At 58.1% G+C, this 26,441-nt stretch overlaps 2 protein-coding genes across 4 annotated transcripts in view; one reads left to right on the forward strand and one right to left on the reverse strand.

Moving 5' to 3' along the window:
- Positions 1–4,860, forward strand: part of SOX13 (SRY-box transcription factor 13) — a 46,994-nt gene extending 42,134 nt beyond the window's left edge. For both annotated transcript variants that reach the window (XM_043568758.1, XM_043568757.1), the window contains exons 10-14: positions 115–224; positions 366–462; positions 763–906; positions 2,111–2,327; positions 3,034–4,860. In XM_043568758.1, coding sequence (XP_043424693.1) covers positions 115–224; positions 366–462; positions 763–906; positions 2,111–2,327; positions 3,034–3,310 — 845 coding nt within the window. In that variant the 3' untranslated portion in view covers positions 3,311–4,860. The remainder of the gene's footprint in view (positions 1–114; positions 225–365; positions 463–762; positions 907–2,110; positions 2,328–3,033) is intronic.
- On the reverse strand, positions 4,681–25,911 carry ETNK2 (ethanolamine kinase 2). Of its 2 annotated transcripts, XR_006295437.1 has the most exons (9): positions 25,447–25,911; positions 23,504–23,763; positions 20,421–20,543; positions 15,529–15,671; positions 14,626–14,709; positions 11,888–12,033; positions 10,350–10,423; positions 8,596–8,773; positions 4,681–6,729 (listed from the first exon to the last, which is right to left on the reverse strand). XR_006295437.1 is itself a non-coding variant. In XM_043568759.1 (8 exons), the coding sequence occupies exons 1-8, from the start codon at positions 25,702–25,704 to the stop codon at positions 8,701–8,703; spliced, it is 1,161 nt and encodes a 386-aa protein (XP_043424694.1). In that variant the 5' UTR covers positions 25,705–25,911; the 3' UTR covers positions 7,577–8,700. The 2 variants fall into 2 exon arrangements, 1 of the variants encoding a protein (XP_043424694.1); XM_043568759.1 differs by lacking the exon at positions 4,681–6,729 and having other exon boundaries at positions 7,577–8,773.
- Between the last annotated feature and the right edge of the window lie 530 nt (positions 25,912–26,441).

The raw sequence follows: 26,441 nt of genomic DNA on the forward strand, positions 1-26,441 counted from the left end.
AGGCAGCACCAACCCTGTGAATAACTCGCAGGAGTGACCTGGTGTGAACCCGGCTGACCCCCTCTGCTCCCCCACCCCCCCTTCTCCTCCTCCTCCTCCCCCCCTTTCCCATAGGCTTCCTTGGTGAAGGGGACGCTGTCACCAAAGCCATTCAGGATGCTCGACAGCTGCTGCATGGCCACAGTGGGACCTTAGAGAGCTCCCCCAATACCCCCTTCCGCAAGGTATGGGGGGCCCCCCTGCACTGGGGCAGGGCGCAGGGAAGGTTGGGGGCTGGGGTTGAAGACTCGGTCTGAGTCTACTGGAGGGATGGCTATGGGGTGATGCAGAGGGGCCGATGTACAGATTTCGTCTGTCAACCCCAGGACCTCATCAGCCTGGACACGTCCCCGGCTAAGGAGCGGCTGGAGGAGAGTTGTGTGCACCCCCTCGAAGAAGCCATGTTGGGCTGCGACATGGATGGTGAGGGCCCAGGCCGTCGGGCTGATGGGCGGGAGGGCCCACGTCTGCTTCCTACAGGGGCCAGGTTGTGTCTCTCCCCAGTGCCTTTTCTCCCATAGTCTGTCTCTGAGGTCCCCTCCCGTGTCTGTCCCTTGTCAGTCTCTGGGTCCCTGGCTGGACCTCTGCTGAGGTCTTGCTTCCGGTGTCCCTGGCTGCGTGGGAGCCTCCCTGTCACCCCCTAGTGGTCAAGTAAGGGAGGTCTCTGCCAGCCCTACCCCAGAGGGGCTGCGCTGCCTGGCTGACTCCACCCCTGTCCCCCAGGCTCCCGCCACTTTCCTGAGTCCCGGAACAGCAGCCACATCAAGAGGCCCATGAATGCCTTCATGGTGTGGGCCAAAGATGAGCGAAGGAAGATCCTCCAAGCCTTCCCGGACATGCACAACTCCAGCATCAGCAAGATCCTTGGTAAGGGCCAGTGGGTAGGGGCTCTCGGGGCTCCAGGGGCCATGCCAGCAAGACCTGGTGACAGGAGCCAGCTGGGTTTACCTGGGGCTTGCTGGGCGACCGTCCCCGTCACGCTGAGCTCCAGAGGAGTCTGGTGGGGTGTGGGGGTCAGGCAGGAGGATGTGGGGCAGCTGGGTCCTGGGGTGTCATACCATTGTAGGGTTGTTCTGCACCCCAAGAACTGAGGAGTGTGGTACGTGTGTATATATTCTTTAGCCCCTGATCTCTCCCTAAGCTGTTCTGTTTGCCTGGACCTTTGGAGCTCTGGCTCTGGCAGGAAACAGGGAAGATTGGTGTTCTTGGGCTGTCCCTAGAAAGGTGTTTTGTTTTTTAATATTATATATTTAATCTGTACATCCAACACGGGGCTTGAACTCGACCCCAAGATCAAGAGTTGGATTCTCCTAAAAAAAAAAAAAAAAAAAAAAAAAAAAGAGAGAGAAAAAAGTTGGATGCTGTTCTGCCTAAGCCAGTCAAAAGCAAGTTAATTTTTTTAAAATGTTTATTTTCGAGAGAGAGAGCACAAATGGGGGAGGGGCAGAGAGGGAGGGAGAGAGGGAGACACAGAATCTGAAACGGGCTCCAGGCTCCGAGCTGTCAGCAGAGAGCCCGACGCGGGGCTCGAACCCATGAAGCATGAGATCATGCCCTGAGCTGAAGTTGTTTAAGGGACTGAGCCACCCAGGTGCCCCTAGTAGAAAGATTTTTTTTCAAAAATTCTGTGTCCTGACTGGAAGCCAAGGAGGCAGGTGGGGTGGGACTAGAAGGTGGCAGTTGTTTTCAAGACTGAGGCTCTTCTGTCTCTTGTGAACCAAGAGTTCACAAGGTAGTTTGTCCTCAGCAGGGGGCCTGGGGTTGGCTGCTCTTCCGTTCATGCAAGTCACGCAGACCAGAGGCCTCCCAGAAGTTGCTGGGTAGTTTGGCATGTGGTTACTCCGTATATGGACACCCATATACATGCCAGCTTCATTCATTCATTTGCTCAACTGGACATCCGAGGGGCACCCATGTTGGGCCGGGTCCTTGCTAAATGCTTGCACATCTATCACCTAGTCGACCCATCCGGGGACCAAAATCTTGGGGCATGCAGGGGGCTGGGGGTGGTCAGCCAAGCCCAGCACTGACCGCCTGCCCCCCCACTCCTACCCCTTGGGGGCCGGGCCAGGCTCCCGCTGGAAGTCCATGAGCAACCAGGAGAAGCAGCCCTACTACGAGGAGCAGGCGAGGCTGAGCCGGCAGCACCTGGAAAAGTACCCGGACTATAAGTACAAGCCTCGGCCCAAGCGCACCTGCATCGTGGAGGGCAAGCGGCTGCGGGTGGGCGAATACAAAGCCCTGATGAGGACCCGGCGCCAGGACGCCCGCCAGAGCTACGTGACCCCGTGAGTAGGCCCTCCGTAGGCGGCTCACCCCCTGTGCGTGTGCCCGTGCCCCTGCTGCTGCTCTTGTGAGTGGCCACTAGTGTGTGGCGTGCATGCCTTTGAGTGTGACTCCAGCGGTGCTGTCTGTCGGCTTGGAGCATCGATGTGTGTGGGCGTTATCTGTGTCTGCCTGGGCCTGCGTGTGTGGCCGCAGGGGTGGCCCGGTGGCTCAGGGTATAGGATTGTGACTGACTGTGGGAGACTGGCCACGTGTACCTGGAGAAGCGTGCCTGTGAATCACAAACTCAATAAAAAAAAACCTCAAGGATACTAAGAATGAAGGTGCTTATTATACAGAGGATTCCCGACTTGATAAAAGCAAGCACCTGCATGGATTCTTTTAAACGGGGCTCCTCCCCCCACCCCTGCCCCTGCCCCCGGGCATTGAAATATAGAACCTCCGAAAACTGGATTCACACAGGAACCTCCAGGAATAGCTGTTGAACACGCTCAGGTTCCCGGGCCTGCATGTGTAAGCATGTGTCCGCTGTTGCGGACAATGAACTTGGCCGTCAGCAAGCAAGCCAGGTGGCTGTGTGCGTGTCTCAGAGCCGTAAGGGTCTTGGGGCGGGGGGAGGGCATGCCCTGAAGCAGGCTGGAGGGGAGCTGGATCGGGGGCGCAAAGTGGGGGTCCATCTGCCCGCGTGCTGCTTCTCTGCCCCCGCAGCCCCCAGGCCGGCCAGCTGCAGATGAGCTCCTCCGATGTCCTGTACCCTCGGGTGGCAGGCGTGCCCCTGGCTCAACCCCTGGTGGAGCACTATGTGCCCCGGAGCCTGGACCCCAACATGCCTGTCATCGTCAACACTTGCAGCCTCAGGGAGGAGGGTGAGGCCGCGGAAGACAGGCACTCGGTGGCTGACGGCGAGATGTACCGGTACAGTGAGGACGAGGACTCGGAGGGCGAGGGGAAGAGCGACGGGGAGCTGGTGGTGCTTACAGACTGATCCCGGCCCCAAGCCGATGGGCACAGCCAGCCGGCCTGGACTACGTCGGTACTTGGACATGCCCGGGAGACGGGCACAGCTGTGCACGTGTAGATAGCCTCCTGAGGGGAGATGCCCCACCACCTCCCCTGTGGCCGCACCCGAGGAGCTGCTGGCCGAGGGGGGCAGGACCTGTAGAGTGGCGATGGGCCGAGCGCCGTGGCCCTTGGGGCTCGTGACCAGCGGACACTGTGTGACCCTCCCTTCCTGCAGGTCTATCATCCCAGGGGTATGGCAGCTCCAGACCTGTCCCCCTGGGGCCACGCGCTTGGTCTCCATTCTTGTCCTGGCTGGACCAGCCCCTGTAGGACCAACCCCCTCCCTCCCACGTCCCTCCTCACGCGCCCCCCCCCCCCCCCCCCCCCCCCCCCGCCACCAGATCGCTCCTCTATCATAGGATCACTTTGTGCAGAAAGGTCTGGCTGTCCCTCGCTGTCTTTATATCTCCTGCCCAGCCTGTTGTGCCTCTGGCTGCTGGAAGTGTGTGTGCGTGTGTATATGTAGGTGTGTGCACATGCTCGTGTGTGTGTTTCCATCCGCTCATTCATTGCACAAGGTATTTATTGAGTGCCTGCTGTGTGCCAGGCACCGTTGCTGAGTTCCTGTGGGTGTCTCTCTCGATGCCACCTCTTGCTTCTCTGGGGGCCTCTTCCTGTGCTTCATTGTCCCCAAATTGCTACCTCTTTGTCAGTCTGGGTGTCTCAGGTTCTGTGTGTCCTTGTGTTCCTGTCCTTGTTTCTCTGCAGGGCTGTTCTTGTCTCTGTCCCTTTCTTGGCCTTGGCCCCTGCCCCTTTTGACATCGCTGGTCAGCCCCTGGGCCCACCAGCCGCCCTGACCTCTCCTGACCGTCCCTTCACTCCCTCCCCGACTCTGCCCTAGGCTTGGTTCCCACAGAGCCATTTTTAGCTCTGAGCAATGTGGGAATGTGTTCAGCCTTCAAGGGCCTCTGTCTTGGTGCCCCAGTCCCTGGTCCCAACCTGAGTGCCAGGAGTTGGGGACAGGAGGATTGATGGAGAGTAGGGCCCCCCCCCCCCCCGTGGCAGCTGGTGAGTAGGGACTGGGAGGGGGGCTCCTCCTCCTTGGAAGGGGTCAGCGAGGGGAAGACTGCCTCTCCACCAGCCTTCTCCTCTCCCCTACTAACACTGGGGACCTCTGCCTCAGCTCCTCCTGCTCACTTGGGACAGGTCATTTCCCTAAGAAAATCACATCCCGCTGGCACCTGACTCCAAAGATCTAGAACAGCCCTTGGATCAGGGTGGGAAGGGAGCCCCAAGTCCCACAGGGGCAGATGTGGATTCTGGGCCTGCCCCCCATCTTCTCCCTGCCCCCCCTTCCCTCCAGCCCAACTTCTCTCCAGGCTGTTTCTTTTTTTATGACTGTAAACATAGATAGTGCTTTATTTTGTTAATAATAAGATAATGATGAGTAACTTAACCAGCACATTTCTCCTGTTTACACTTGGGGGATTTTTTTGTTTTCTGTTGGCATAATAAAGACAGACCATTTCAGAATCTGGCCCTTGTGCGGGGGAGGGAGGGAGGCTGGCCCAGGTCCAGAATTTCTACATGTGCCGCCAGCCCAGCCACCACTGCCCCCTTGTGGCGACACTGGGGAGCTTCGGGCCTGGGACCTGGGAGGCCAGGGAAGACCAGACCAAGCCTCTGGAGTGACTGCCACCACCCACAGAGCCTGCACTGCGAAGACACTGCCCCTGCCTCAAGGAGGTAAGCCAGACCCTCCACAGATTGCCCACCCAGATCCTAAAAAAGGCAGTAGGGAGTCAGGGAAACTTGGGTTCTCTCTAGAAGTAGCCACGTGGCCTTGGCAGAGGGTCCAGTGTCCCCTCTGGGCTTCATCATGCTCATCTGAAAACACCGAGGCTAAGCTTTACCCGCAATTCTTGTCCCCTTGTGGAGAAGGAGCCCTTTGAAAATCTCATGAAAGCTGTGGGCCCTCATCCTGGGCTCGGGCCATCCACATGAGCCTTCTCCCATGTAGGAGGCCCCCAGGATACTGATTAATGAAGCAAGGGAGCTAGTGGTGTGCTTCAGGGCTCTGCGACCTCAGGTTTTGAAGGAGGATTTCAAACATGTATCTAAGAGGACAGTCCATTGGACTTCAAAGGGCTGATAACCAACTTTCAAAGTGCATATTGATAATGATTGATAGGGTCAAAAATTAATCCCCTTAAGGTGGAATGGAGCAGCAAAGCTGAAGGGCAATTCCAGTGGAAGGCAGATTTGGGTTGGATTAAGAGAGGCTGTGTGTTCACAACCAGGGAGGTGGTAGAAGTTAGATGTGGCTGATTCCGTCAAGGAATGAAGTCCTGGCCTTTTGATCTAGGGAGGGCCCTGGCTACTGGCCTTTGCTGGTTTTTCCCAGCCTACCTTCCCAGAGCTTTGGGTCTCCTCTCCTTGTCCTCACAACCCCCTGTCCTCTCCAGCCTCGCTGGCCACCCAGGGAAAGACACAGATGGTCCTCCAGAAGAGGAGAGGGGCTGACTGTGGCGCCTGCCCTCTAGCGGTCAGGGGGGAGAGTTGCTCATCATCTTAACTTCCTCTGTCCTGGCCTCCCACCCTCCGGTCCACACCACCCCGCACACTGTGTTCCTAACCAAATCAGGGCAGTCCGTCAGGACACTCCCAGCCTGGCTCACCCTCACACCCTGCCTGCCAGTCCTGAGTTCGTCTCCCTTCCCTCTTCCCAAGTCCTCTGTGGCCTTAGGGGAGACTGAGGCCAATACTGTCCTCCTCCTACTATAGGATCCCTTATCCTGCCCTCCTTTCCAGCTGCTGGATTCACATGCCCCACATCCTCTTAGGATGGACAGAGCCCTCCACGAAGACCTCTGGTTGGAGCCCTGTCTCCCCGAGAGGCACCACAGGGTCAGGGAGGCAGGGAGGCTGGGGCGTGAGCCCCTGCTCTGCTCTGTCTCCTACAAAGGCCGAGGGTCCGAGCTCCTGCTAGACCCTAAGGAAGGCCTGAGGGAGTGGAGCCCTGCCCTCCCCCCGGGGTTGCCACAGCCTGGCCCTTGGAACCAGGGGGCAGGGGTGCTGGTTAGTCTGGGGTGGCAGTGAAAGGACAGGACTCCAGGCTTTGAGGGGGAGGGGTGTCCTGAGCTTCCCCCCTCCCCCGGAGAACTGGAGCAATGAGGAAGTTTTCTCTAAGGCAGTGAGATGGTACCTGTCAGCTTAAGTCCTTTGGTGCAGCTGGTGGCCAGGGCTGTAGGGGCACAGGATGGTACCCGGGGGGCCCTGTCCCAGCCAGCTCCTGCTCACCACTGCAAACCGTCTCCAACGCTGTGACATCAAGGACCCAGGAAGCTAGGAACGAAGCTGCCTTCACAGTGGTTATTTCTGCCCTCAGCTCCAGAGGTGGCTCTGAGAGGAACAAGGAGGGTGGGCACTGCCATTTAGTTCACGAGAAGGCCCCGTGCCTGAGCACCTGACCCCGCGGTACCCCTCAGGGGCCCTACCTGCCCAGCCCTGGCACGGTCCCCAGGCCGGGGCCCATCCTTCCCCGCGTCCTCCGTGACTACCCTTCCTGGGCTTGGGACGGCTGTGCCTGGGGGCCCGGCCCTACTGGATCACCGTGACCTTGAAGGCCCCAGCTGCTGGGGCCAGCTCCGCTCCAGCGGTTGCCATGGCATCCGGTACTTTTGTCGGCAAAAGCCAAACAGCCAGAGTCTACCTGGCAGGCGGCCACTGCTGTTGCCACTCTTAAGGGCACTGGGTACCTTCTGGGGGGCCGCGGAAGGAGTGAAGCCATAGCAACCTGGGCTGCTCAGAGGGGGCAGCCCCGCTCACCTCGGAGCTTCTCTCCCGCCCCTCCGGCCTTGTGAGAAAGCGACCCCTCGGGTCCAGAAATCATCCTTGCGGGCTAGCCAGCAGGACAGCACCCTTCCCCCTCAACAGCTAGGAGCCAGCGGTGGCCCGGGAGGGAGTCTCGAGTGCTCCCCCTTCAGGGTCTCACTGCTTCACCCCCTGCCAGGAAGCCACAGCCTAGCTCCCTGGTAGCAGCACCCTCCTGGGGTCAACTTCTAGCCAGACGGTCAAAGGCAGAAGAGCAGGGAAACCAGCAGGCCAGGCCTCGGCGAGCCAGGCGCACGGAGACCGGGGTGGAAAGACCATGAAGAAGCAGGTTGCAACACCCCCCCGACCCCCACTGCAGGAGAACTAGTCATACCCTATATATCAGATCCTCACCATAGGCACTCAGACACCAGAGTGGTCCAGAAATGGCCATTTTAATGCAGAAAACCATGAGAATTTACAAATGAGTCACTTTTTGGGCCAGAGCCAGGAGGCCGTGAGGGCAGAAAGGAGGTGGCGGCCGTTGAGAAGCTGGGGCCATGAGCTCAGCACCTTCACGCCCCCTCCGACCCAGGCCCTCGTGTGCCCGGGCGAGCCCCGGAGGTCCCCCGGCCCCTGCCCCTTAGCGCCCACTAATTTCCTAGTGGGAAGACCTTGGGTCAACTTTAGGACAGAAGGTAGACAAATCTTGGAAATGAGGGCCTGGAGGGCACAAGGCAGGAGTCTGCTGGCTGCTGTTGGCCACCCCACCCATTGCTACACGCCCTGGGGCCAAGCACGAAGCAAAGCCGGGCTGTGGAGCCCCAGGACACCACCCCTCCCTTGCCTTCCCTCCTGGTGGGTGGCAGAGGGACCGAACACAAGCAACGGAGCAAAAAGGGTGAGGGAGGGGAGCACGGGTCCTGGGGCTGAGGTCTGGGAAGGGGCGGTTTGACTGGATCTGGCTTGGAGAAAGGGAGGGATCTCAGATGAGGCGGCTTGGCGGGGAGCCATCAAACCCAGTTCTAGACCATCCCCCCAAGCTATGTACATCCATCTGTCAGAGATGGCATGATGCTGGTTTGGGTTCAGCACCTCCCACGTGGGGCATGCAGGGGGAGATGGGCTGGAGGCTCAGGGCACTGGAGGTAGAAAGGAGCCCTCCCACCTTCCCCTTTCCCCTAAGCCAGGAAGGTCAAAGACACATCTAAGGCAGCCCAGATTCCAGCATGGCCCGAGGCCGTGAATACTGGGCTTCCCAAGGGGTGGTTGTGGTCCAGGCCCCCCGCCGACTACAGGCACTTCCCCAATCCCCCCACCCCACCACCCCCCCATCTGGCAAGGTGAAGGGGACCCCCCCAGAGCCGGGGCGTCTCAGCCCCTCCCAACAAAAGAATGTGGTCTCCAGCAGCTTCCACTGGGGGCAGGGGCGGAACCTTCGCCCTGGACACCCACCTGTCCCCTCTCCCACCTTGTCCGAGGGCGCGGACCCCAGAGCAGAAGTGAACCCTGGAGCACAGGTCCTGCCAGGCATGGGTAGGGGAGAGATGGGGAAGCTGGTCACTTTGGCATCTCCAAGGCTGACACCTGGGGCTTCACCTTGAAGTACTGGTGGAATCGGATCACTGCGTACCTGCCAGGAGACCAGAGGGAGCCTGGAGTGAGAAGAAAAGCCACTGGGCCCCACTGGGGGCGCTCACACCACAAGGAAGTCTCACCAGCTCAACCCCAGGGCAGACGGATGTTTTGGTTTTTTTTACTTCAGCTATTTTATTTTTCTTCTTAGATCAGACTGGAGCCGCTCTTCCCCAATTTTTTTTTTTTTTTTTAAGAGTTCAGCAGTGTTAAGTACATTTATATTGTTATGCAACAGATCTCTGGGACTTTCTCGTTTTGCAAAACTGAAACGCTGTACCCATGAAGCAGCAACTTCCCATATCCCCCTCCTCCCAGCCCCTGGCAACCACCCCTCCACTCTGTTTCTTTTTTAAATTTCAAGCAAACTCCGCCGCACAGGTGGGGCTCGAACACACAACGCTGAGATCAAGAGTCACAGGCTCTAGTGACTGAGCGCCCCCCCCTAAGTTATTAATTATTAAATAACCAATTTAGTTATTTCATGAAAGTGGAATCCTACGGTATCGATCTTTTGGGGACTGGCTTGTTTCACTTAGTACCATGTCCTCAAAGGTCATACGTTGTAGCACGTGACATGATTTCCGGTCTTTAAAAGGCTGAGCAATATTCCATCGTCGGTGCATACCACATTTTGTTTATCTACTCAGCCATCCACGGCTGCCTCCTGGCTGTTGTGAATAATGCTATCAACATGGGCGTGCAGGTATCTCTTTGACACCCTGCTTTCCATTCTGGCCACGTACCCAGCGGTGAGAACGCTGGATTGCACAGGAACTCTATTTTTAACGTTTTAAGGAAGCACAGCATGGTTTTCTCCAGCAGCTGCACGGTTTTACGTTCCCCCCAGAAGGGCCCAAGGGTTCCAATTTTCTGCGTTCTCACCAACACTGGTTTTCTGTTTGATAGCAGCTGTCCTGACGGGCGTGAGGTGACAGCTCACCGTAGCTGTGCTTTGCATTTCTCTAATTGTTGTGAACACTGTGAAGCCAGGTCGGGGGAGGAAAGGGCAAGAAGACTGGACCAGAATGGAGGACAAAAAGGACTCCCGGTCCTTAGGGACATCTGTACCTTACACGGCGGAGCCAGCGGCCAAGATCCAAGTATGGTTTCAGTACAGACCCTAATACATCACGGAAGGAGGTCCGACAGCCCACACAGTAAGCGCTAAACCCTGAGTGACCTCACTGAGCCACCTCCACTCTCTGGAACTCTGTCCCCTCCGTTACGGAATGGACAGTTCCATTCAGCAGCAGGCCCCGTGACTACGAGCGCTGGCAGGAGAGCAGGGGCAGTAGAAGAGGTCGTAGGATACAGCAGGAAAAGCAGCCTCCCACCAGGCACGAGGGGAGGGTTCGAGAACTTCCACTTTGAGAGTGGTACTCTCGGCTCACGTGTTTCCCCTAGAGTGGTGACCTCACCGGCTATGGGCTGGCTGGAATGGGAGCAAGTTAGCAGACCAGAGGACGGGACTTTGGATGCTCTCTCTGGCCTGTTCTCTGCCCCCACGCCCTCGGCTCAAGCTTTTTCTTTCTCCCCACTCTCTGCCGCCCCAACTCGGCCCCTGCACTCACCTGAGGAAATCAAAGTCGATGGTGGAGAACTGGTTCTGGATGAGGGCCCAGAGTGCCCAGAAGAAGTGAGACGCCTGGAAACAGACCAGAGTCAGTCAGCAGGGCAATCACCCACTGCTGTAACGGACCCCACGCAGCTAGAGGAAAGTCACTCTGGAAGACACGGAAGTAGGCTGCTGGCGGAGACACGATGGGGTCTCCCCAGCACAGGTCAGGGGAAAATCTTGGAGGTCAGGTCACTGGACAGCATTTGGGGGCTTCGCACCCTTGGGAAAAAGGTGGAGTGGATTCTACTGCCCCAGGAAGGGGTCCACAGGGTGGTGCTTCCAGGGCCCTCGCTTGTCCCCCAGCCTGGACGACGCCATCCCTGGCTTCTCCCCTGCCCGGGGGAGTCTCCTGGGGTCTTCAAGGCCAAGGTATCCAGGATGAAATGAACCCCTGCACCAGATCGCAGGCCCAGTCCCGTGATCATCAGGAAAGACCCCCTTAACTGTCCTTCACCCCTTTCCCTCTTCTGTCAGGAGGTGGGTTGGGTTGGAAAAGGAGTGATGTGTGAGCAAGAAGTCCTGTGTCTGGGCTTTGACTAAGCATTCAACTGCTCTCCCCAGGGCCAGAAGCACCCTCGGGGCCGGGCCACAGCAGTGACATTACTATCCCAGGCCAGGGCCCCCTCCCCCCACCCCATGTCCTCTGGGGTTGGCTCTACAGCCCCTCCCTCCGCTTTGCAGGACCTGCCACGGGTACAGACCAATTAACAAGTACAAATGATTACTAAAAAACAGTAGCAAGAGAAAGGCATAAGTGGAAGAGTTCAGAGGAAGAACCTGATGGAGAATCAGTTTTGTGCCAACGAGGGAAACAGGAGGCAATCCTAAATGACAGGTAAGATTCTACTTAAGCTCCACTGAGGTATTAGGAAACCCGGAGCAGTGGGCTCGTCTTCTTGCTTATGCAATGGCTGGCATTACTAAGCCTAGCTGGCAATCCCCTGGACACACGCCACGGAGACCTGGTACCCTGGATAAATGCCACTCAACATCAGCTCAGTACCGTGTGAGCAGGAAGAGCCTGACGGGAGAGGCTTACACAGAGTTCTGAGTCAGCAGAGGTAGTGAACAAGGAGGATTAGAACTGACATTCCTTATCTTCTCCAAAGGCAAAGAAAAAAAAAAAAAAAAAACAACAAGCATTTCACTGCAGCATGAAAGGCTAGAGAGAACTACTTCTCCAAAAGAGAGAACTGCTGAAATAGGAAGCTGGGATCTTTCTTGGAAGTCTTTCCTTAGGAAGAAGAGAAAGACCTGATGGGGTAGGGGAAAGCAGGGGACAGGGCATCTCGGTAAGATGGCGATGCCCAAGAGGGCGTCTAGGTGGGGTTCGGGATCATGTGCTGGGGCCCCAGGACCTCACACCTAACCCCGGGCTCTGCTTCCTCCGGGCTCTGCTTCCTCCGCCACAGGCTGTGACAGGGTGGGAACCGCGGGTGGGCCCCTCCCTCCCCTGCCCTCCCCTGCCCTCTTCCGGGCTCAGGCACTCACCAGGGCAAACTTGTTGACTTGCACATAGAGCCTCTCCACCTCCCTGGGGGTCACGGCCATCCCCTTTTGAGCCTGTAGGTAGTAGCTCAGCCACTGCAGCTGGGTGTCCCGCCCAGGGTACCGGCAGTAATCGACCTCATTCACACCTGATGGGGAAGGGGCCGCAGGCGGTTGCTGGGGGATGGGCCCACCTGGGGGGGGTCCTCCAGCTCAGATGTTCCCTGCTCCCCTCAGCACCTCCATGTGCTTTGCCCCGAGGGGCTGTGCCCAGGAAGACAGCCTCTCGACCACCGAACTTGGCTAATGTGTGCAGCTTTCCGTGGGCTGGAGGAAAGCACAGAGACACCGTCTTGGGTGGGCCGGGGAACCTCCCCCCCCATCCCCACCCAAGACAGCATCACTGTACCCGGTGCCCTTTAGAGAACTAGGGTCCACAGGAGGTGCTCGGTCACAGCACCGCGTCTGCATCCCCATCTTCGGTCTGTTGCTAACTAACCTTGCACGAGACCTCCCCTCCCACTGGCCTAGGCCCCTTCCTTTTGGGCGTCTCAGACGCTGCTTCCTACACCAGTGCTGAGCTGGCCACCTAAAAACATCACCTAGAGAGCTTGGTAGAAACAGATTCCCAGGCATCTCTACACCCCCCCCCCCCCCCCCCCCCATTCTCCAGAGGCTTCGGAAATGCATCCGGACTTGGAACCAGATGGCTTCGATTCCTTCCGGTCCTGCCCTTCCTTGAGTCCTCAAGCTGCCAGCCCGATCCGCACCAGCCATATCCTGGGCACGGTGGCAGAGGCCTTGGCTTCAGAGCTGGGACAGAAAGCGGCGGTTCGTTTAAGACAGGACCAGGACCCGGCCACCTTCCCCATGGTCTCTTCCTCCCTCTCCTTTCCTTCTTGTCTTTCCCAAGCTTCTCTCCTATTCCTGGAGAAACACAGTCTCTGGGGCCCCGAGAGTATGGCTGGAAAAGAAGCTCCTTGCACGGTTGTAGAAACTAAGGCCCAGAGAGAAGAAACCTGCGCCGGGTCACAGAGCCAGTTAGAGGTGAATTCAGGGTTGCAACTCTTCTCTCCTACTTTCAGTACTGGGTCTCCCTGCTCCCAAGAGCCCAGGAGCTCCCCGCCTGGCTCCCAGTCTCCTTCCCCGCCCTCCTCCTTCCCCCATGCTAGGATCTGCCTCCTTCATTCTCAACTTGGGGGCAGGATGCAATCTGTCCCTTTGGAAAAATTCCAGCTGGACTTTGCTCTGTGTGGTGGGTGAGGAGGGCTTAAAATGCTTAAGAGATCGCCCTTCTGGAAAGGCCAGTGGGTCTGGCAGCCGAACACTCACAGGCCCAGGGCCCTGCCGGTGCCAGCCTCTGCTCTGTGCCACACCCCACAGCGTAGCTGCTCTGCCCAGCTGAGGCCCCCTGGTCCCTTGGGTTCCCAGATGCAGCTGGTGGCCACCCCAGGGAGTCACAGCCTCAGGTGCAATCAGAGCTTGACAGACCTGGTCACCTGAGGTTATGGAAGGGACACGGTTGGCCAGGATTGGGCCCGGGAGTGGCTGAGGCTGGGCCAGGTGGCAGCTTTACAGCTGGCCTGGGTGTGCCTCACCTGTCCTAAGCCACAGGGGCTGAGCACACCATGCATCCCACACTGTCAGCCTGGTGATGTCCCTCCAGCCCCAGGGCCCAAGCTCCATCCACGAGTTGCCTCTTTAGCCCCAAACTGTTTAACAATTAAGCCCTCAAGCTGGCAAAGCCTACCCCACTCCCTTTACACAAATGATGCGATTGTACACACTGTGCCTTTACTGAACAATCGGCCACCCCTACGAAACACCCCCCGCCCCCGTCCTCCATTCCTGCGCCGGTCTCCCTTGGCCGCCGGAAGGCCTCCCTGCCTGACATCAGCAGCTGATGCCAATAGGATGCTTAGCATGTGCTACACTCGTGTGTGTATCTCACACTGATGCTACGAAGTAGGCACTAATAATAGCTCCACCTTACAGAGGCACAGAGAAGGTAAGTAACCTGCCCAAGGACCACACAGCGGGCAAGCAACAAAGCTAGGATTTGAACTTGGACAGTCAAGTGGCAGAGTGTTTACTTTTAACTAGTTCCGCCTAGATTATTCTCATCAGGCCACTAGCTCATTCTGCTCCTTATCCACAAGCGGGATCCTTATTCACAATTGTGCAACAGGAAGCTTGGGCAGGGAGGCAAGCAGAGACTATGGTTGTCCTGTGCTGGCCCAGCTGGCATGGGCTGTGTCTGCCCAGAGGAAGGAGTTGTTTTTGTGGGTTTTTTTTAAGATTAAAAAAAATTTTTTAAGTAATCCTCTACACCCGATGTGGGGCTCAAACTCACAACCCCGAAATGCAGAGCCACTGTGCTCCACTGACTGAGCCAGCAACGTGCCCCGGGGTTTTTTTCTAACTCACACGCCAAGCCGAGTATCCTCAGGGATCCCACAGAGGGCACATTTTCCTGATTTGTACCAAACTGCCATATGGGCTAGCAGGGGTCTGCTCTGTGTATGTGGGTCCGGCCCCCACCATGAGATCTGGAGCTCCCTCCAGGCAGGCTGTGCCTCCCCCAGACGAGTTGTGAGATTTGGGAGGACAGGGGCTGTTAAGCCTCCACCCAGCAAGTACACACCCCCTCCCCCCCCCCCCATGCTCACCCTGGACCTGGCCTTCCTTCATAAGGAAGGCAACTTGGACAAAGACCAAATGGTAATTAATACCCTTCTTACCTGCAAACTCATTGAAATGGTTGCCAATGTCAAAAGCTTGGTAGTTGTAGCCGGCGTATTCATAGTCAATGAACCGTACATGGCCTACAAGGTGGAAGAGAGGCAATAAAAGTTGGTCCCAGGAGACAGGGAAACAGGGCCAGGGCACGTTTCCACGGGCCTCTGGAATGCACCCACTGACTCTCGCTGGCCTCTGCAGCAACCCGGCCTAACACACCCTCCTCGGCGGTAATCTTCTAAGCTGTTTCTTTGTCCATCTGCCCTCCCCCTACCTCTGGCTGTCCCTCTCACACAGGGGGACCCTCACGCTCTGCTCATCTAAAGGCATCTGTCCTCAGCATGGCTAAGGGCCAGAAATAAAGGTAAGTACTTCCTAGGGGTGGAGTTCTCATTAGGAACACAGGAAAGTTCTGGCTCCATGAAGGTTTGGGCCATCCAAGAGGTCCTTGGAACCCCAAAATGTGGTCAGAAGGAATAGCTCAGGTGTCCTAACACTGAGGACCTCTGCAAACCAGGATTTTGAGTTCTTTTTTGGCAGAGGTTTCTAAGAGGAAATTTGTTTTCCTTTTTTTTTAAATATTTATTTTTGAGCGAGAAAGAGCACGAGTGGGGGAGGGGCAGAGAGAGGCGGGGACAGAGGATCCCAAGTGGGCTCTTCGCGAACAGCAGAGAGCCCGATGCGGGGCTCAAACCCACGAACCACAAGGCAATGACCTGAGCCGAAGTCAGATGCTTAACCGACAGAGCCATCCAGGCGCCCCCTTTTCTTAGATCACCCTGAGATCTAAACTAGAAGGTCTCCTTTTGCTTGTCCAAGTGCCAGTCTGAGGAACAGAACCTCGAAGGCAGCTGATCGATCAGCCTGAGCCCTGCTGCTGTCCAAACAGACCCAGAGAACTGTACCTTTGGTGCTGTCATAGATGATGTTCTTGCAGAGCAGGTCGTTGTGACAAAACACCACAGGGGAATCCAACTGGGACAGGTGCTCCTTCAGCCAGGCCAGCTCCCGTTCCAACACCTCCACCTTGGGGACATCTGCAGAAAGGCTGGGCAGTGGTAAGACAGGTGGCCGGTGAGGGGAGGGCTGATAGGAGACAGGTAGGTACTTGGCCTCAAGAGCCCTGAGCTCTGGCCTTATCACTACCATTTACCGCAGAGGGGCCCTGGACAAATGGCTCACCCTTCAGACCCTCACTTTTGTCATCTGTAAAATGGCACTAGGGCTTCCTGATCTCCTGACTTCCTGTAGTTACCCTAAGCAGCTTATTAAAACATGGGCATAAGAACATTTCGCAAAGCATAGAAGTGCCTGAGCCCACGGCATCCCTGCTACTTTGTGGAAGGGTTAGGAAGGTAAGGAAGGAGGCAGAGAGAGAGGACAGGAGGGGAGAATGAGCGTCCGCATTCAATGATTCCAGACTAAGACAACAAGGGCAGAGGGGAGAGCTGCAAACAGGCCTGTCTTAGCGTGCTAGAGGATTCCTAGAGGAAGGTGTAGCTCCCTAAAACTAGACGGTCTGTGGAGGCGTCACAGGGCCCTGTGGAGGGGCTGGCCCACTGGCATTCGAGGAGGCAGAGGCATGCCCTGGTATGTCCCCCTCCCTCTCCAGCGGCTGGTGTCACAGGCGGAAAGGACCAGAGAGCTCATAAAGCCTAGCTACTCAGCTCAGAGAGAGACCACTCAGGCCCACTTAAGAAAGCAAACGAACTGCGTCTTGGGCTCACTCCTATAAGACCAAGGGAACGTTAGGGCCTTTCAACCCAGCACTCGCTCTGTAGCTCCCCAGCGACTCGTCCCTTCCGCCTGGAAGCACGAGCGTGTGCTTCCTCGACCCAGGCCAGACTGCACTCGTGGGCAACTTGAGGGCGGGAACAGAGATGATGGAGGTCACCCCTCCTCTGTGCCCTGCCCCGACCCGCAGCACATGACGCACCACTGCGGAAGGAAACACGCGTGGAGAAGTGAACGAACGGGTCGATCAGGGCTGGTAACAGAGGCCATGCCCTCACTGGTGAGGGCACACCGTGCTGGGATGCTCTGAACTTTGGTCCCCAGGAAGCACACAGGTCTGTGCACACTGAAAAACCAAATAGTTAGCACAGCCCTTGAAACCCCAGAACCACCAGTGGGTGGAAGAGAGGAGGCTGGGGTTTTATCTCCTGTTCTATCTCCATGTATCGCCTGTTTGCTTTCTTATCCAGAGCGGCCAGAGTATGTGCAGGAGGAGGAGAATGGGATACGTCCTCCTGATCCTCCCAAAGGAGGCCCCGTCACTCCCTCACCCGGTCCAGAGGCTGAAACATGGCAAAGAGCGTTTAGCGGGCATCCCCATGGATGCCTCCTCCATGTCCGTCCCCATGGAGAAGGACAAATGGCAGGCTTCAAGAAGGTCAAAACTAAAGAGGATCTTAGGCCTCTAGGCCAACTCTATGGGGAAACTGAGGCTCATGGAAAGACAGAGGCTCTCCAGCTTCCAGAAGTCTCTTGCACAGCTGAACCCTCTTCCTCCTCACCTAAGAGAGGCAATCCCCAGCCTGTCCACGGATCCAAAGTCGAGTCGAACCTCCTAACCGTGAGGGCCTCGGTGCCCCTGTCAGAGGCTCTGCAAAGGCCCGGCAAAGGCCAGGAGAATCTGTTAATGGGGGGTGATCTGGGGGAGGCCTTCCTTTATCCTCACTGGAGTTTATCTGTGTTGACTGGTCTGCATAAGATGCGTTTCAATCTTGGCTCTCCTTAAGAAGATACCTTTTAAGATTTTTTCCCCTTGGTCCAAGACCATCTAAAGATAAGAATTAGGAGGCTTTCTTTGGTTTGGCCAGGTCTCAGCCTGAAAAACATCTTTGACATCTAAGATACCTGCTGCCCAGGCTCTGACCTCTGCCTGACCCCCACCTTACCCACCCCAAGGCCACGCAGATGGTTACTGTGGGAACAATCCAGGCCTCCTATCTCCCTGGGCAGCCTCCCTTGGCCACCCCGCTTCCCTCCCCCGAGAACTTGAAACTCCCCCAGCTTTGCTACCTTCGGCCCGGACACCACTAGACTCTTTCAAGGCTGTGTGGTTGGCAGAACAGTAACGACCAGCGCATCACAGAAACCATCACGCCTCAGGCAGACTGTCCCCTAGAGGCAGCAGGAGGGGGACGCAGGGGCTGCAGGGCCCCCAGGGAAGCCTGGGGGTTCCTCCTGATGAAAAAACTGCTCCCTGCCAAGTGTCCTCAGCTTTCAGGATCCAGGGGGGAAACGTACCCACAGTAGGCTATATGCTGGAGCTTCCTGGCCCATCACCTTTGCCCTGATAACACTCAGCCCATCCACATCTCCTCCTGATGCCCCCAAAGCAATGACTGCCGCCCCCATTGTCCCAGCCACCCCAGACACCTCCATGCCCAACCAAATACCAAGGCTATCAAATCTATTCCAAGTCTCTGACTCACCCCCCATTTTCCATCCCCCCTCCTCCCCCCCATGAAGCTGCTCCAGGGCGATGTTCCTAAAAATGTGGTTCCTTGATCCCCCCCCCCCCCTCAGAATCACCCGAGGAACCTGGCAGAGGCAGAATTCTAGGGTCTAACACAAGACCTCCCGTCAGCCAGGGCCAGGAACCTGCGTTTAGCAAGCACCCAGGGGAATGCTATGCTCAAACGTGGGGAGACCTAGTTCCAGATCTTGCCCAGTTTCAACACTCCCCGAGCTGGCCGCCCCCCTCAAGTCCCTATCCCCGCTTCCCCAAATCCCACCTGATGCTGTCCTTTACAACGCAGGAGGGCTTTCTTCCTAAACCACAGTCGTGGTCCCTGGCTCAATGACTTCCCGCTGCTAAATGAAATCCTGGCTCCTGAACCTGGCATGGAGGGGCCCTTCCAGTCTAGCTCCAACCCACCTCTGCAGCCCCACCTCCCGTAGCCCTTCCCGATCCCTCCTGAAGGCCTGCTCCAACCACCCTCAGCCACTCGTCACCCATGAGCCAAGCATATTTCTCCATCTCCTCCAGCCCGAGTGGCCTCCCTTCCCAGCTCGGCCCGCTACCTCTGCCGAGAAAACTTGCCCCGGTTCTCCCACCCCCACACGCATTATACACCCGGCCTTCTTTGGTAGCTGTGCACAGGCAGGTCCTATGTACCCTTGCTCCTTCCTAAGGTTCCTAAGCTCCTTGAGGGCAGGGCCAATGTCACAGCCACGGTTTTCGTTGTTTTAAAATCCCCGTCAACGTTTGGGAAATGCAGGACTAAACCTGGGTTATTACCCTGTGACTGGAGCTCAAGAGCTCTGTCTTGTCCAGGTCACTGCTCAGTACTACCCGTGTGGGATAGGTCAGGCAGTTTAGGGCAGGCACCGTCCCCAAAAGAGGCTCTGAGAAGTTAAACAACTTGATTTGCCCGAGGTCAAAGGTACGACAAGAGCAAAGGTAGTTGGTCAGTTCTTCTCCAGGGACCACCCTGCTCCCAACAAGGTCACCCCTGAAGGTTACACGGTGACAGTACAGTCAAAGGAAGCTGAGGTGGCAAGGGTCATGCCCGAGCACCCAACCTGGACTCTAGCCCTTGAGCTGCCACTGACCTTGGACAAGCCCCATCCCCTTCCCCAGACCTCAGTTTTTCCATCTGTCAGATGAAAGTGGTGGGTTACATGATCAGAGGGTCCTGTTGACTTAGACACCCCAGGATCCTGCTCTCCATGTGCTGTTTCAGTCCTAAGGGGGTAGGCGACTCTTGTCCCAGAGATAACATTTGGCATAGAAGGTCTGAACGTGGGCCATCCTGAACAAATAGTCCTAAAGCAGTGCTTGATAATCATTAAATGGGAGGATCCAGATAAAATCGTGCGCGCGTGTGTGTGTGTGTGTGTGTGTGACACATGATCGGGATCGAGTTAATTATTGTCCTGTCATCTTAGAGGAGGGAAGGAGATACCTTCCCCCCAAACCTCTTCTGTACCCTACTCCCATGAACCTCTGGAACAAGGGTGATGTTCAACCCAGCAGGGAACATGGAGGGATCAGAGACTCACTACTGCCTCTTCCTGGAGGGGGCAGGGGGGACACTCTTCTCTCCAATTCCCCATGCCCACTCTAGCACTCGAGGGTATGTTGGGGAGCCAGGTACCTGGAGGCTAAAAGGACTCCCAAGTTGCTGGCCAGAGAGCCTCCCTTGCTGTCTGGGAACCCTGTCTTAGCTGGGGAAAGGCAATGTTGGGGATGAGCGGAGCACCCCTTCCTTGGAAAGAGCAGGGAGGACACTACAAGCTGTCAGTTTGAATAAGGTGGGAAGCAGGGTCCCCAGAGGCACACGGGGACAAGAGGCGTCCAGGCAAGTAGCAGGAGTCTTGATGTCCCAAGGGCTTGTCAACTGATGAGCTGAGTTCTTCTGACTGATCATGAACTCGGCCTCACCCCGTTCTCAGAGGCTGGGTTCTCCCTACTGGTTGCTCAGGAGTCTGCTTAGGTAGAAAGGGCCCTGGGCTGGGAAACCGAACCCTGCCTGGGACGAGCCTGACACTGGGTAAAGCTCTGAGCCTCAGTTTCCTTTTAAGTAAAGGGGAAGACAGTCCCTAACCCCGGTCTCTACCGCAACCCGAAGACTCAAGGAGAAATGAACACTTAGGTGTAAAGCTGGGGATCTGAGTTCCTGAGATCCGGTCAGTCGGCTCAGCTCTGCTTGGAGACAGACAGAGCAGTCAGGACTGAAGCCCCTCAACCTCCTGGCGGGGTCGGATGAAGCCTAAAGAACGGAGGCGGGATTGCATTAAGGCGGCAGAGACAGCAGCGGCCTCGAACCCTCCCAGCTCTTTGTACCTGGGGTTGATCTCGTTCTTCACGAGGGTGAAATAATTGTGCATCTTGTGCCAGAGGGTGGGCTTGGGCAGGCTGCCGTTGGCGTGGATGGTGTGAATCTTTGCCATTTCTAAGGCGATTAGCCTGCAGCAGAAAACAGGAGGGGTACAGTATCAGCATGGGGCAAGCCCATCCCAGCTCAGCCCCTCCTGACCAGAAAGGGGGCCTCCAGGGTCCATGGTGGGGCTGGCCAGAGGGCCGAGTATGGAACAATCACAGATCCTCTAGGGGCTTTTGCTCCCGCAGAAGGCAAGTCTGGGCAGAAGGCATGAAAAGGAGATAAGGCCTTTGGCCCGGCAGCACCCTTTCCAGAACCAGAGCTGGGGCTGCCTCAGGGAGCAGGAAGGCAAAACAGTGGGCCGTTGGCCACAGGTCAATGACCCTGTCCACCCCCCCCCCCCCAGGGTCACGTACCCACAGCAACCCCTGGGGACAGAGGGGTCACCTGGGGATGGGGGGAGTGGCCCTCCTCCCTCCTTGGACTCTGATCCATGCCCTGGGAGGGGGCGGGGAGGTGAATGCAGGGCACCGAGGGATCAGGGGGTGGTGATGCCAGGCAGGGAAGAAATGGCTGCCTCTTATCAGCCTGGCCAAGGTGGGGAGGGGAGCAGGCCGGCCCAGGGCAGCCCCTTCCTCTGCGGCAGGGAGTTGATGCTGGCGGCCGGGTGCCAAGGACGCAAAACAAACCAGCGTTCTATTTTCAAGTTCTGTGGACATTATCCAAGGTCCCGGGAAAGAAGGAGGGGGCGGTGGGGAAGGCTGCTGGGAGAGGGTGGGGGTGGATGGAAGACTGACCGGTCAGAGAGGGAGGGCCTTGATAAGGACCCCAGCGTCTGAGGCCCTGCATCCCAGCTGGGCTCCCCCAGTCCTCTGCCAGCTCTCCCTTCTGGAGCCCCACCCCCCACCCGGCTGCCAAGCCTCCAACATTCAAGCTTCCTTCGCCTCTGCCTGTTGCTCGAATAATAATCACTGGGAAAGACAACAAAGGCATTGGCTGTTTGAAACCTTGTTACTGAGCTATTCCAGGGACACCCCTCCCCTTGCCAGGTCCTGGGAAGGGGCAGGCCATCACCCAACAGGATAACAGGGCAGTCTAGGGGCTCCTCCGGAAGCCCCCAAGGCTCCCACCTCCTAAAGGGTGGAGGGGGCAGGGGGCGTGGCAGCCACCGGGTGGGTGAGAGATGAAGGCTGTGCTTTCAGAGGCTAGAGGCCCTGGGGCAGGAGGGAGCCGGCCAGGGTTTAGGCAAGGCAGGGAAACAGACCTGAGACCCTAGCCTTCCCTTCCCAAAGGAAGATTCCAACTAGAGCCTGAACAGAGCCTTTCCTTGAATATCAATAGGGCTGTTGTCTGGAGAAGCAAGGAGAGTAACCTCAACACTCAGCATTTTTATGCTGCAAAGCCCCAGCAGGCAGAGGTTAGGAGGTGGGGGTTCAGGAGAACATGGAGAAGTGGCTCCCAAAGGCCTCTCCCTCTTTGCCTCTTCCTCGGATACCCACCTTCACTCTAGAAAGATTGGAAAATCATCAAGGAAGAGCCTACCTCCTACACCTATCCCAATTTCTGGCTCTCTCCCAAATGTAAGATTGTTACCGAACCTAAATCCATTTTCAATCTTCCTTACAGTGATCTTTGTCTCCATGAGAGAATGAGTCACGGCACCAGATTCACAGAGGTGGCCCGAGACTGGGAGTGATCTGGTGAGGACACAAGACTGAAGGAGAGCTGGGAGGATAGGGTGGGAGAAGTCAGGCCAGGATTCCCCAGGCCCTCACCCTGCTCTGACCTCCTATCTTCAGGCTGGGTGCTCAGCCAGAGCCTGAGAAGACTGCTGTGCAGGTCTGTATGTCCCCCTACCTACAGACAGACAGACACGTACACATATAGATAAAACATACACCGGGATGTAAATAGCCCAGGGCCTGACCAGCCCCAGAGGCAGTGAGCACTGGAGGGGAAGGCATCTCAGATTCTCTTCTAAGTCCCTTGAGGGCCTGCCAGGGGTTCTCTCCAAATAGAGCCAGGTGCGCTTACTTGGGGTTAACTGGGTAACAGGTGAGGAAGCAAAGAAACTTCTTGGTCTAGTCCCTAGGTGGGTTTTTATTGTTTCCCCCTTGGTATTTGGAAGGCTCCTTCCCTTTGGGTGGGATGGGACTAATCTCAGAGATCCCAGGCAGACCTCTGTGATGTGCTGCTGTCCCCAGTATCAGGAGTCAACCTCATCCTGCCTGGGACCTTGCCATAGTCTGAGCACTCTGCACGGGGTGTGGCACAGGGGGGAGGAAGGTGGATACTGCCTCACATCCCTGCCCAGAATGGTTAGAGGAGAGAAAAGGCACTATGGGCTCCTCCTTGGTTCTCTCCCCTTCCAGACCCTACAGAGGCATCCACGGGCCTTGAAGGTTAAGTCCATTTCCTGGGTCCTACACATCCAGGCATTTAATGGGAGAGGCTCCCAGGGGGTCAAGGGTTCTTGTGAGCCTCTGTAAGGAAACCTCGGCAGCTTCCCAAACCTGCGTTCCCGCTCTGTCAGGGAACCCGGTAGAAGCTCAGACTAGGGGAGGGATGGTGTCTCTCTGGGCTGCTAAACCAGGCTCACCCTGGATACGGCCCATTCTCCTAGCATGCCTGAGCCCCTGGCAGGAGGGGAGGGGCAGGAAACCCTGGGCGCTCTGGGGATTTGGCTCAGATTTCATTTCCAAGGCTCCAAGATGTTTCCAGGTCAGACATGGGGTGGGCAGAGAGCTGAGGCATGAGGTCAGGAAGCAGAGCCCTGCTGCGCTTAGGGAACCAGGTCCCAGGTTCACCAAATTCTCACTTGCCGCCCCCGAGAAGCAGTCACCCGCGAAAATCCATGCAAAGCTACCGCCCCTCTCTGCAGAGCAATGCACAAAAACGCGCACACATTTTGCAGTTTCAGGAAGTTCACAGACCTTCTGACTCAATCACGGACTCCCCTCCACACCAAGGAAGCTGGCCAAGGATTTCAAAGCCCGAGGCGCGAGGAATAGTAGACATGAAGCGTACCCGGGGGCAACCTTCTCACCTGAAGAGCCGAGGCTCCCGGATGTGCTCGGGCCCCAGGGCCATGCCCCGCATGTACTCGTAGCACAGCCCGTTCTGGAAGGTGCAGTAGAGCTTGGGGGCGCAGCCATGTGCTCGCAGCAGCTGGAAGTTCCTGACCTCATTCTCCCGGTCCACCAGCAGCTCCGTCCGCTCCCCGTACACCCGGACCAGCACACAGTCCCCCATGTCCTCCTCCACGTAGCAGGCCACCAGCTTGTTGGTGATGCCATCGGTGAAGCGCTAGCAGGGGGAGAGGGGAGCGCAAGGGTGCATGGGGCAGGGTCTCTGCGCTTGCCCCAAGGCTCCCCAGCCCAGGTGCTCATTTGAATGATGTGAATGCCGAGCACAGCTGCACAGAAGCCCCCATCCTTCAGCCCTCTCACTTAAGCAAGAGCTCAGCATTGTTCCTTCTGTTCCTGACGCTTTACTCTGTCCTCGGTGCTTGGGGTACGCTTAAGAGTTCGAGCACAAAACCAAAAAACAAAACCCAGGCCGCCTCACTTCTCCTGGGTCTGCCTCTAGTGGATGGGATTTGGCAGTGGAGGAACTCCCACACTCCTTGGTGGGTAGAAGCCCCCTCCCCCTATTTACTCCCCCATTCCTGAAAGAAACCTCTGTGGACCAGAATGTGGCCAGGGAGGGTCAGGAGCTGCCCGGGATGAGTACATTCCGACCCGGCTGCCTCTCTGCCAGGCGGAGGGCTGTCTGCTGCTCTCACCCCATCCAGCAGCAGAGGCACGGGAGGTACTGAAGTTGGCACCCACACCCACCCCAGGGCTTTGGTGGTCAGAGCTCCTTGGGGCCTCTGAGCTCCAAACCAGGAGAGACGGTAGGCCGTGGGCTGGGGAGAACAGACTCTCGGGGTAGGGTGACAAGAAGGAATGAACCATGGAATTTATGGGGCTTTAGAGGACACGTGAACCAATTCTAGGTGGGGAAAGTGAGGCGCAGGGAGAGGAGGGACTGGCTGGTAGCCTGTTCAATCTGTGCTGGAATTCACCTGGGACGTACCTGGTGGCTTGTGGGTCTTACAACCCAAGTGGGCCTTTTATTTTGAAAATGCTACCCACCCATCCCTTCCCCGAAGAGGTGTCAGCCTCTGCAGCTGGTCTGGGATCCTGGCCTTTCCCCATCCGGAAGACCTGCCCCTCCAGCACTGGCTGCAGGTGCCCCGCTCAGGACGCCTTCCTCCCTCCACAGGCGGCTCCCAGAGGGCCTGAGGGAGGGTGGGCAGGTGAAGACTCTTCAGAGGATGCAGATCAGCTGGGGAGTCTGCCTGAGGCTCCTCAGTGGGAGGCTCTGCCCACATCTGTGTCCCTGAGAATGTGCCCAGCTGGGGGTGGGGAGGCGCCCTGTGTGGGGGTGCTGAGCCGGAGCCTGGGGCGCTGGGGGCTCCGGGCTAGCCGGATTCTGCACGGTGGCTCCGGGGACCGGCAGGAACCGCTCAGAACCTGGAGACTTTGCTCCCACCGCCGGGTGGAGAAGGGGCAGGGATGTGTGTTTGTGTGGGGTGGAGGTGTGGGGGGATGTGGGGGGGGGTGTCCCTTAAAAGTTCCTGCCTCCTCAGGTTTCAGTGCCGGCCGCGCGCGCTCCTCTGGGCAGCGAGGGGCACCCGCGCGCGGCGACAGGGGGTGGGGCCCTCGCGCGCAGCACGCTGACGGTGGGCAGGTGGACCTCCGGCAGCCCGCGAGCCCCGGGAGGAGGGGTGGGGGGGGGTGTGTGCGTGGGGACCGAGGGAGGTGGGAGCCTGGCTCTGCTTAGGGACCAGAACAGACGGAGCAAAATACATGCCCGGACCACCATTGCAACCCTGCCCTGCGCAGCAGCCGCGCGCCCCTGGAAGCGCCACCCGGAAGGATGCACGGACAGACGTCCACGCATCCCCGACAGGGCCCCAGCCCGGCCCCGCGCCCGCTCGGCTACCTTAGTCCGAACTTGCTCGGGCTTCCAATGTGGCCGCAGCTCCTGGATGAGGCGCAGGGCGCCCGGGAGGATGTCGTCCTGGTCCACGGATATGCCGAAGCAAGGGACGGCGGCGGCCCTCGAGGCGCCCGGCGGCTCCCGGCAGCCCGCGCCGGCCGCCGCCTTCTCCTCCATGCCCCATGAGCACTGCGGGCACGGCGCCTGCCGCCTCAGGTAAAAGGGCGAGCACGGCAGAGGAGCCGAAGGGGGCACAGCCATTCCCAGCAGCCCCACCCCCTCGGAGCCGCCGCGCGAGCGCTAGCCCCTGCGGGGGGGCCCGGCGCGGCGGTGGGAGTGGTAGAGGAGGGGCCAAGGGAAGTCCATGACTCAGGAGCCCGCTGCCCGCTCGGATCTGCGCCCGAAGCCGACCCGGGAACGCCGGGGCCCGCCGCGATTGTGACATCATCACGGGCGGCGGGCCGCGCGGGGCGGGGGCCCGGGAACGCCCCCCGCCCCGCCCCCGCCCCGGCCCGCGGGCCGCCGCGGACTCCGCGGCCGCCGCTACCTGGGGCGCGGGGCGGGGGGTGACGCCCTCGGGGAGGTCGTGACGCAGGAGGCGGGGCCTGGCTCGCCCCGCCCCGCCCGCCCCACCTCCCCTCCACCCGGGTCCCGGGCCCCGCCGCCGCCTGGGGGCTCGCTCTCCGGCCTCTGAGCCGGCGGGGTGGCCGGCCTCCTTCCTCCCGGCCCGGCGGGGGCCGCTCCCCCTGGGCAGCCTGGGGCAGGGCCTGGGAAGGCCTCTTCCTGCGCCCCTACTCCAGCTTGGAGGATGGAGATCCGGCTGCCGCCAAGAGGTCGGCTTGGACTCGCCCACTTGTGCCCTAGGTCCCTGTCCGCGGTCCCTGAAAAAGGAGTCCCCTGCTGCATCTCAAAGGCCCTTCCCTGCAGGAAGCCCCCCCCAGGCAAATCCTCCCCCCCCCACCCACGCATATACTCGTGGGAGAGGTGATGCATGTGGA

The sequence above is a fragment of the Prionailurus bengalensis genome, chromosome E4, assembly GCF_016509475.1.
Source record: "Prionailurus bengalensis isolate Pbe53 chromosome E4, Fcat_Pben_1.1_paternal_pri, whole genome shotgun sequence".
Taxonomy (NCBI): Eukaryota; Metazoa; Chordata; class Mammalia; order Carnivora; family Felidae; genus Prionailurus; species Prionailurus bengalensis.

Bases quoted from the DNA above. Each gene is read 5' to 3' on its own strand.
- ETNK2 (XM_043568759.1), bottom strand. From the start codon at position 25,704: ATGGCTGTGCCCCCTTCGGCTCCTCTGCCGTGCTCGCCCTTTTACCTG. The intron at 15,672-20,420 runs GTACAAAGAGCT...ACCACTGCCCAG, and splicing joins AAGAACGAGATCAACCCCAG to CCTTTCTGCAGATGTCCCCA. The intron at 14,710-15,528 runs GTACAGTTCTCT...TCCACCTTGTAG, and splicing joins CATCTATGACAGCACCAAAG to GCCATGTACGGTTCATTGAC.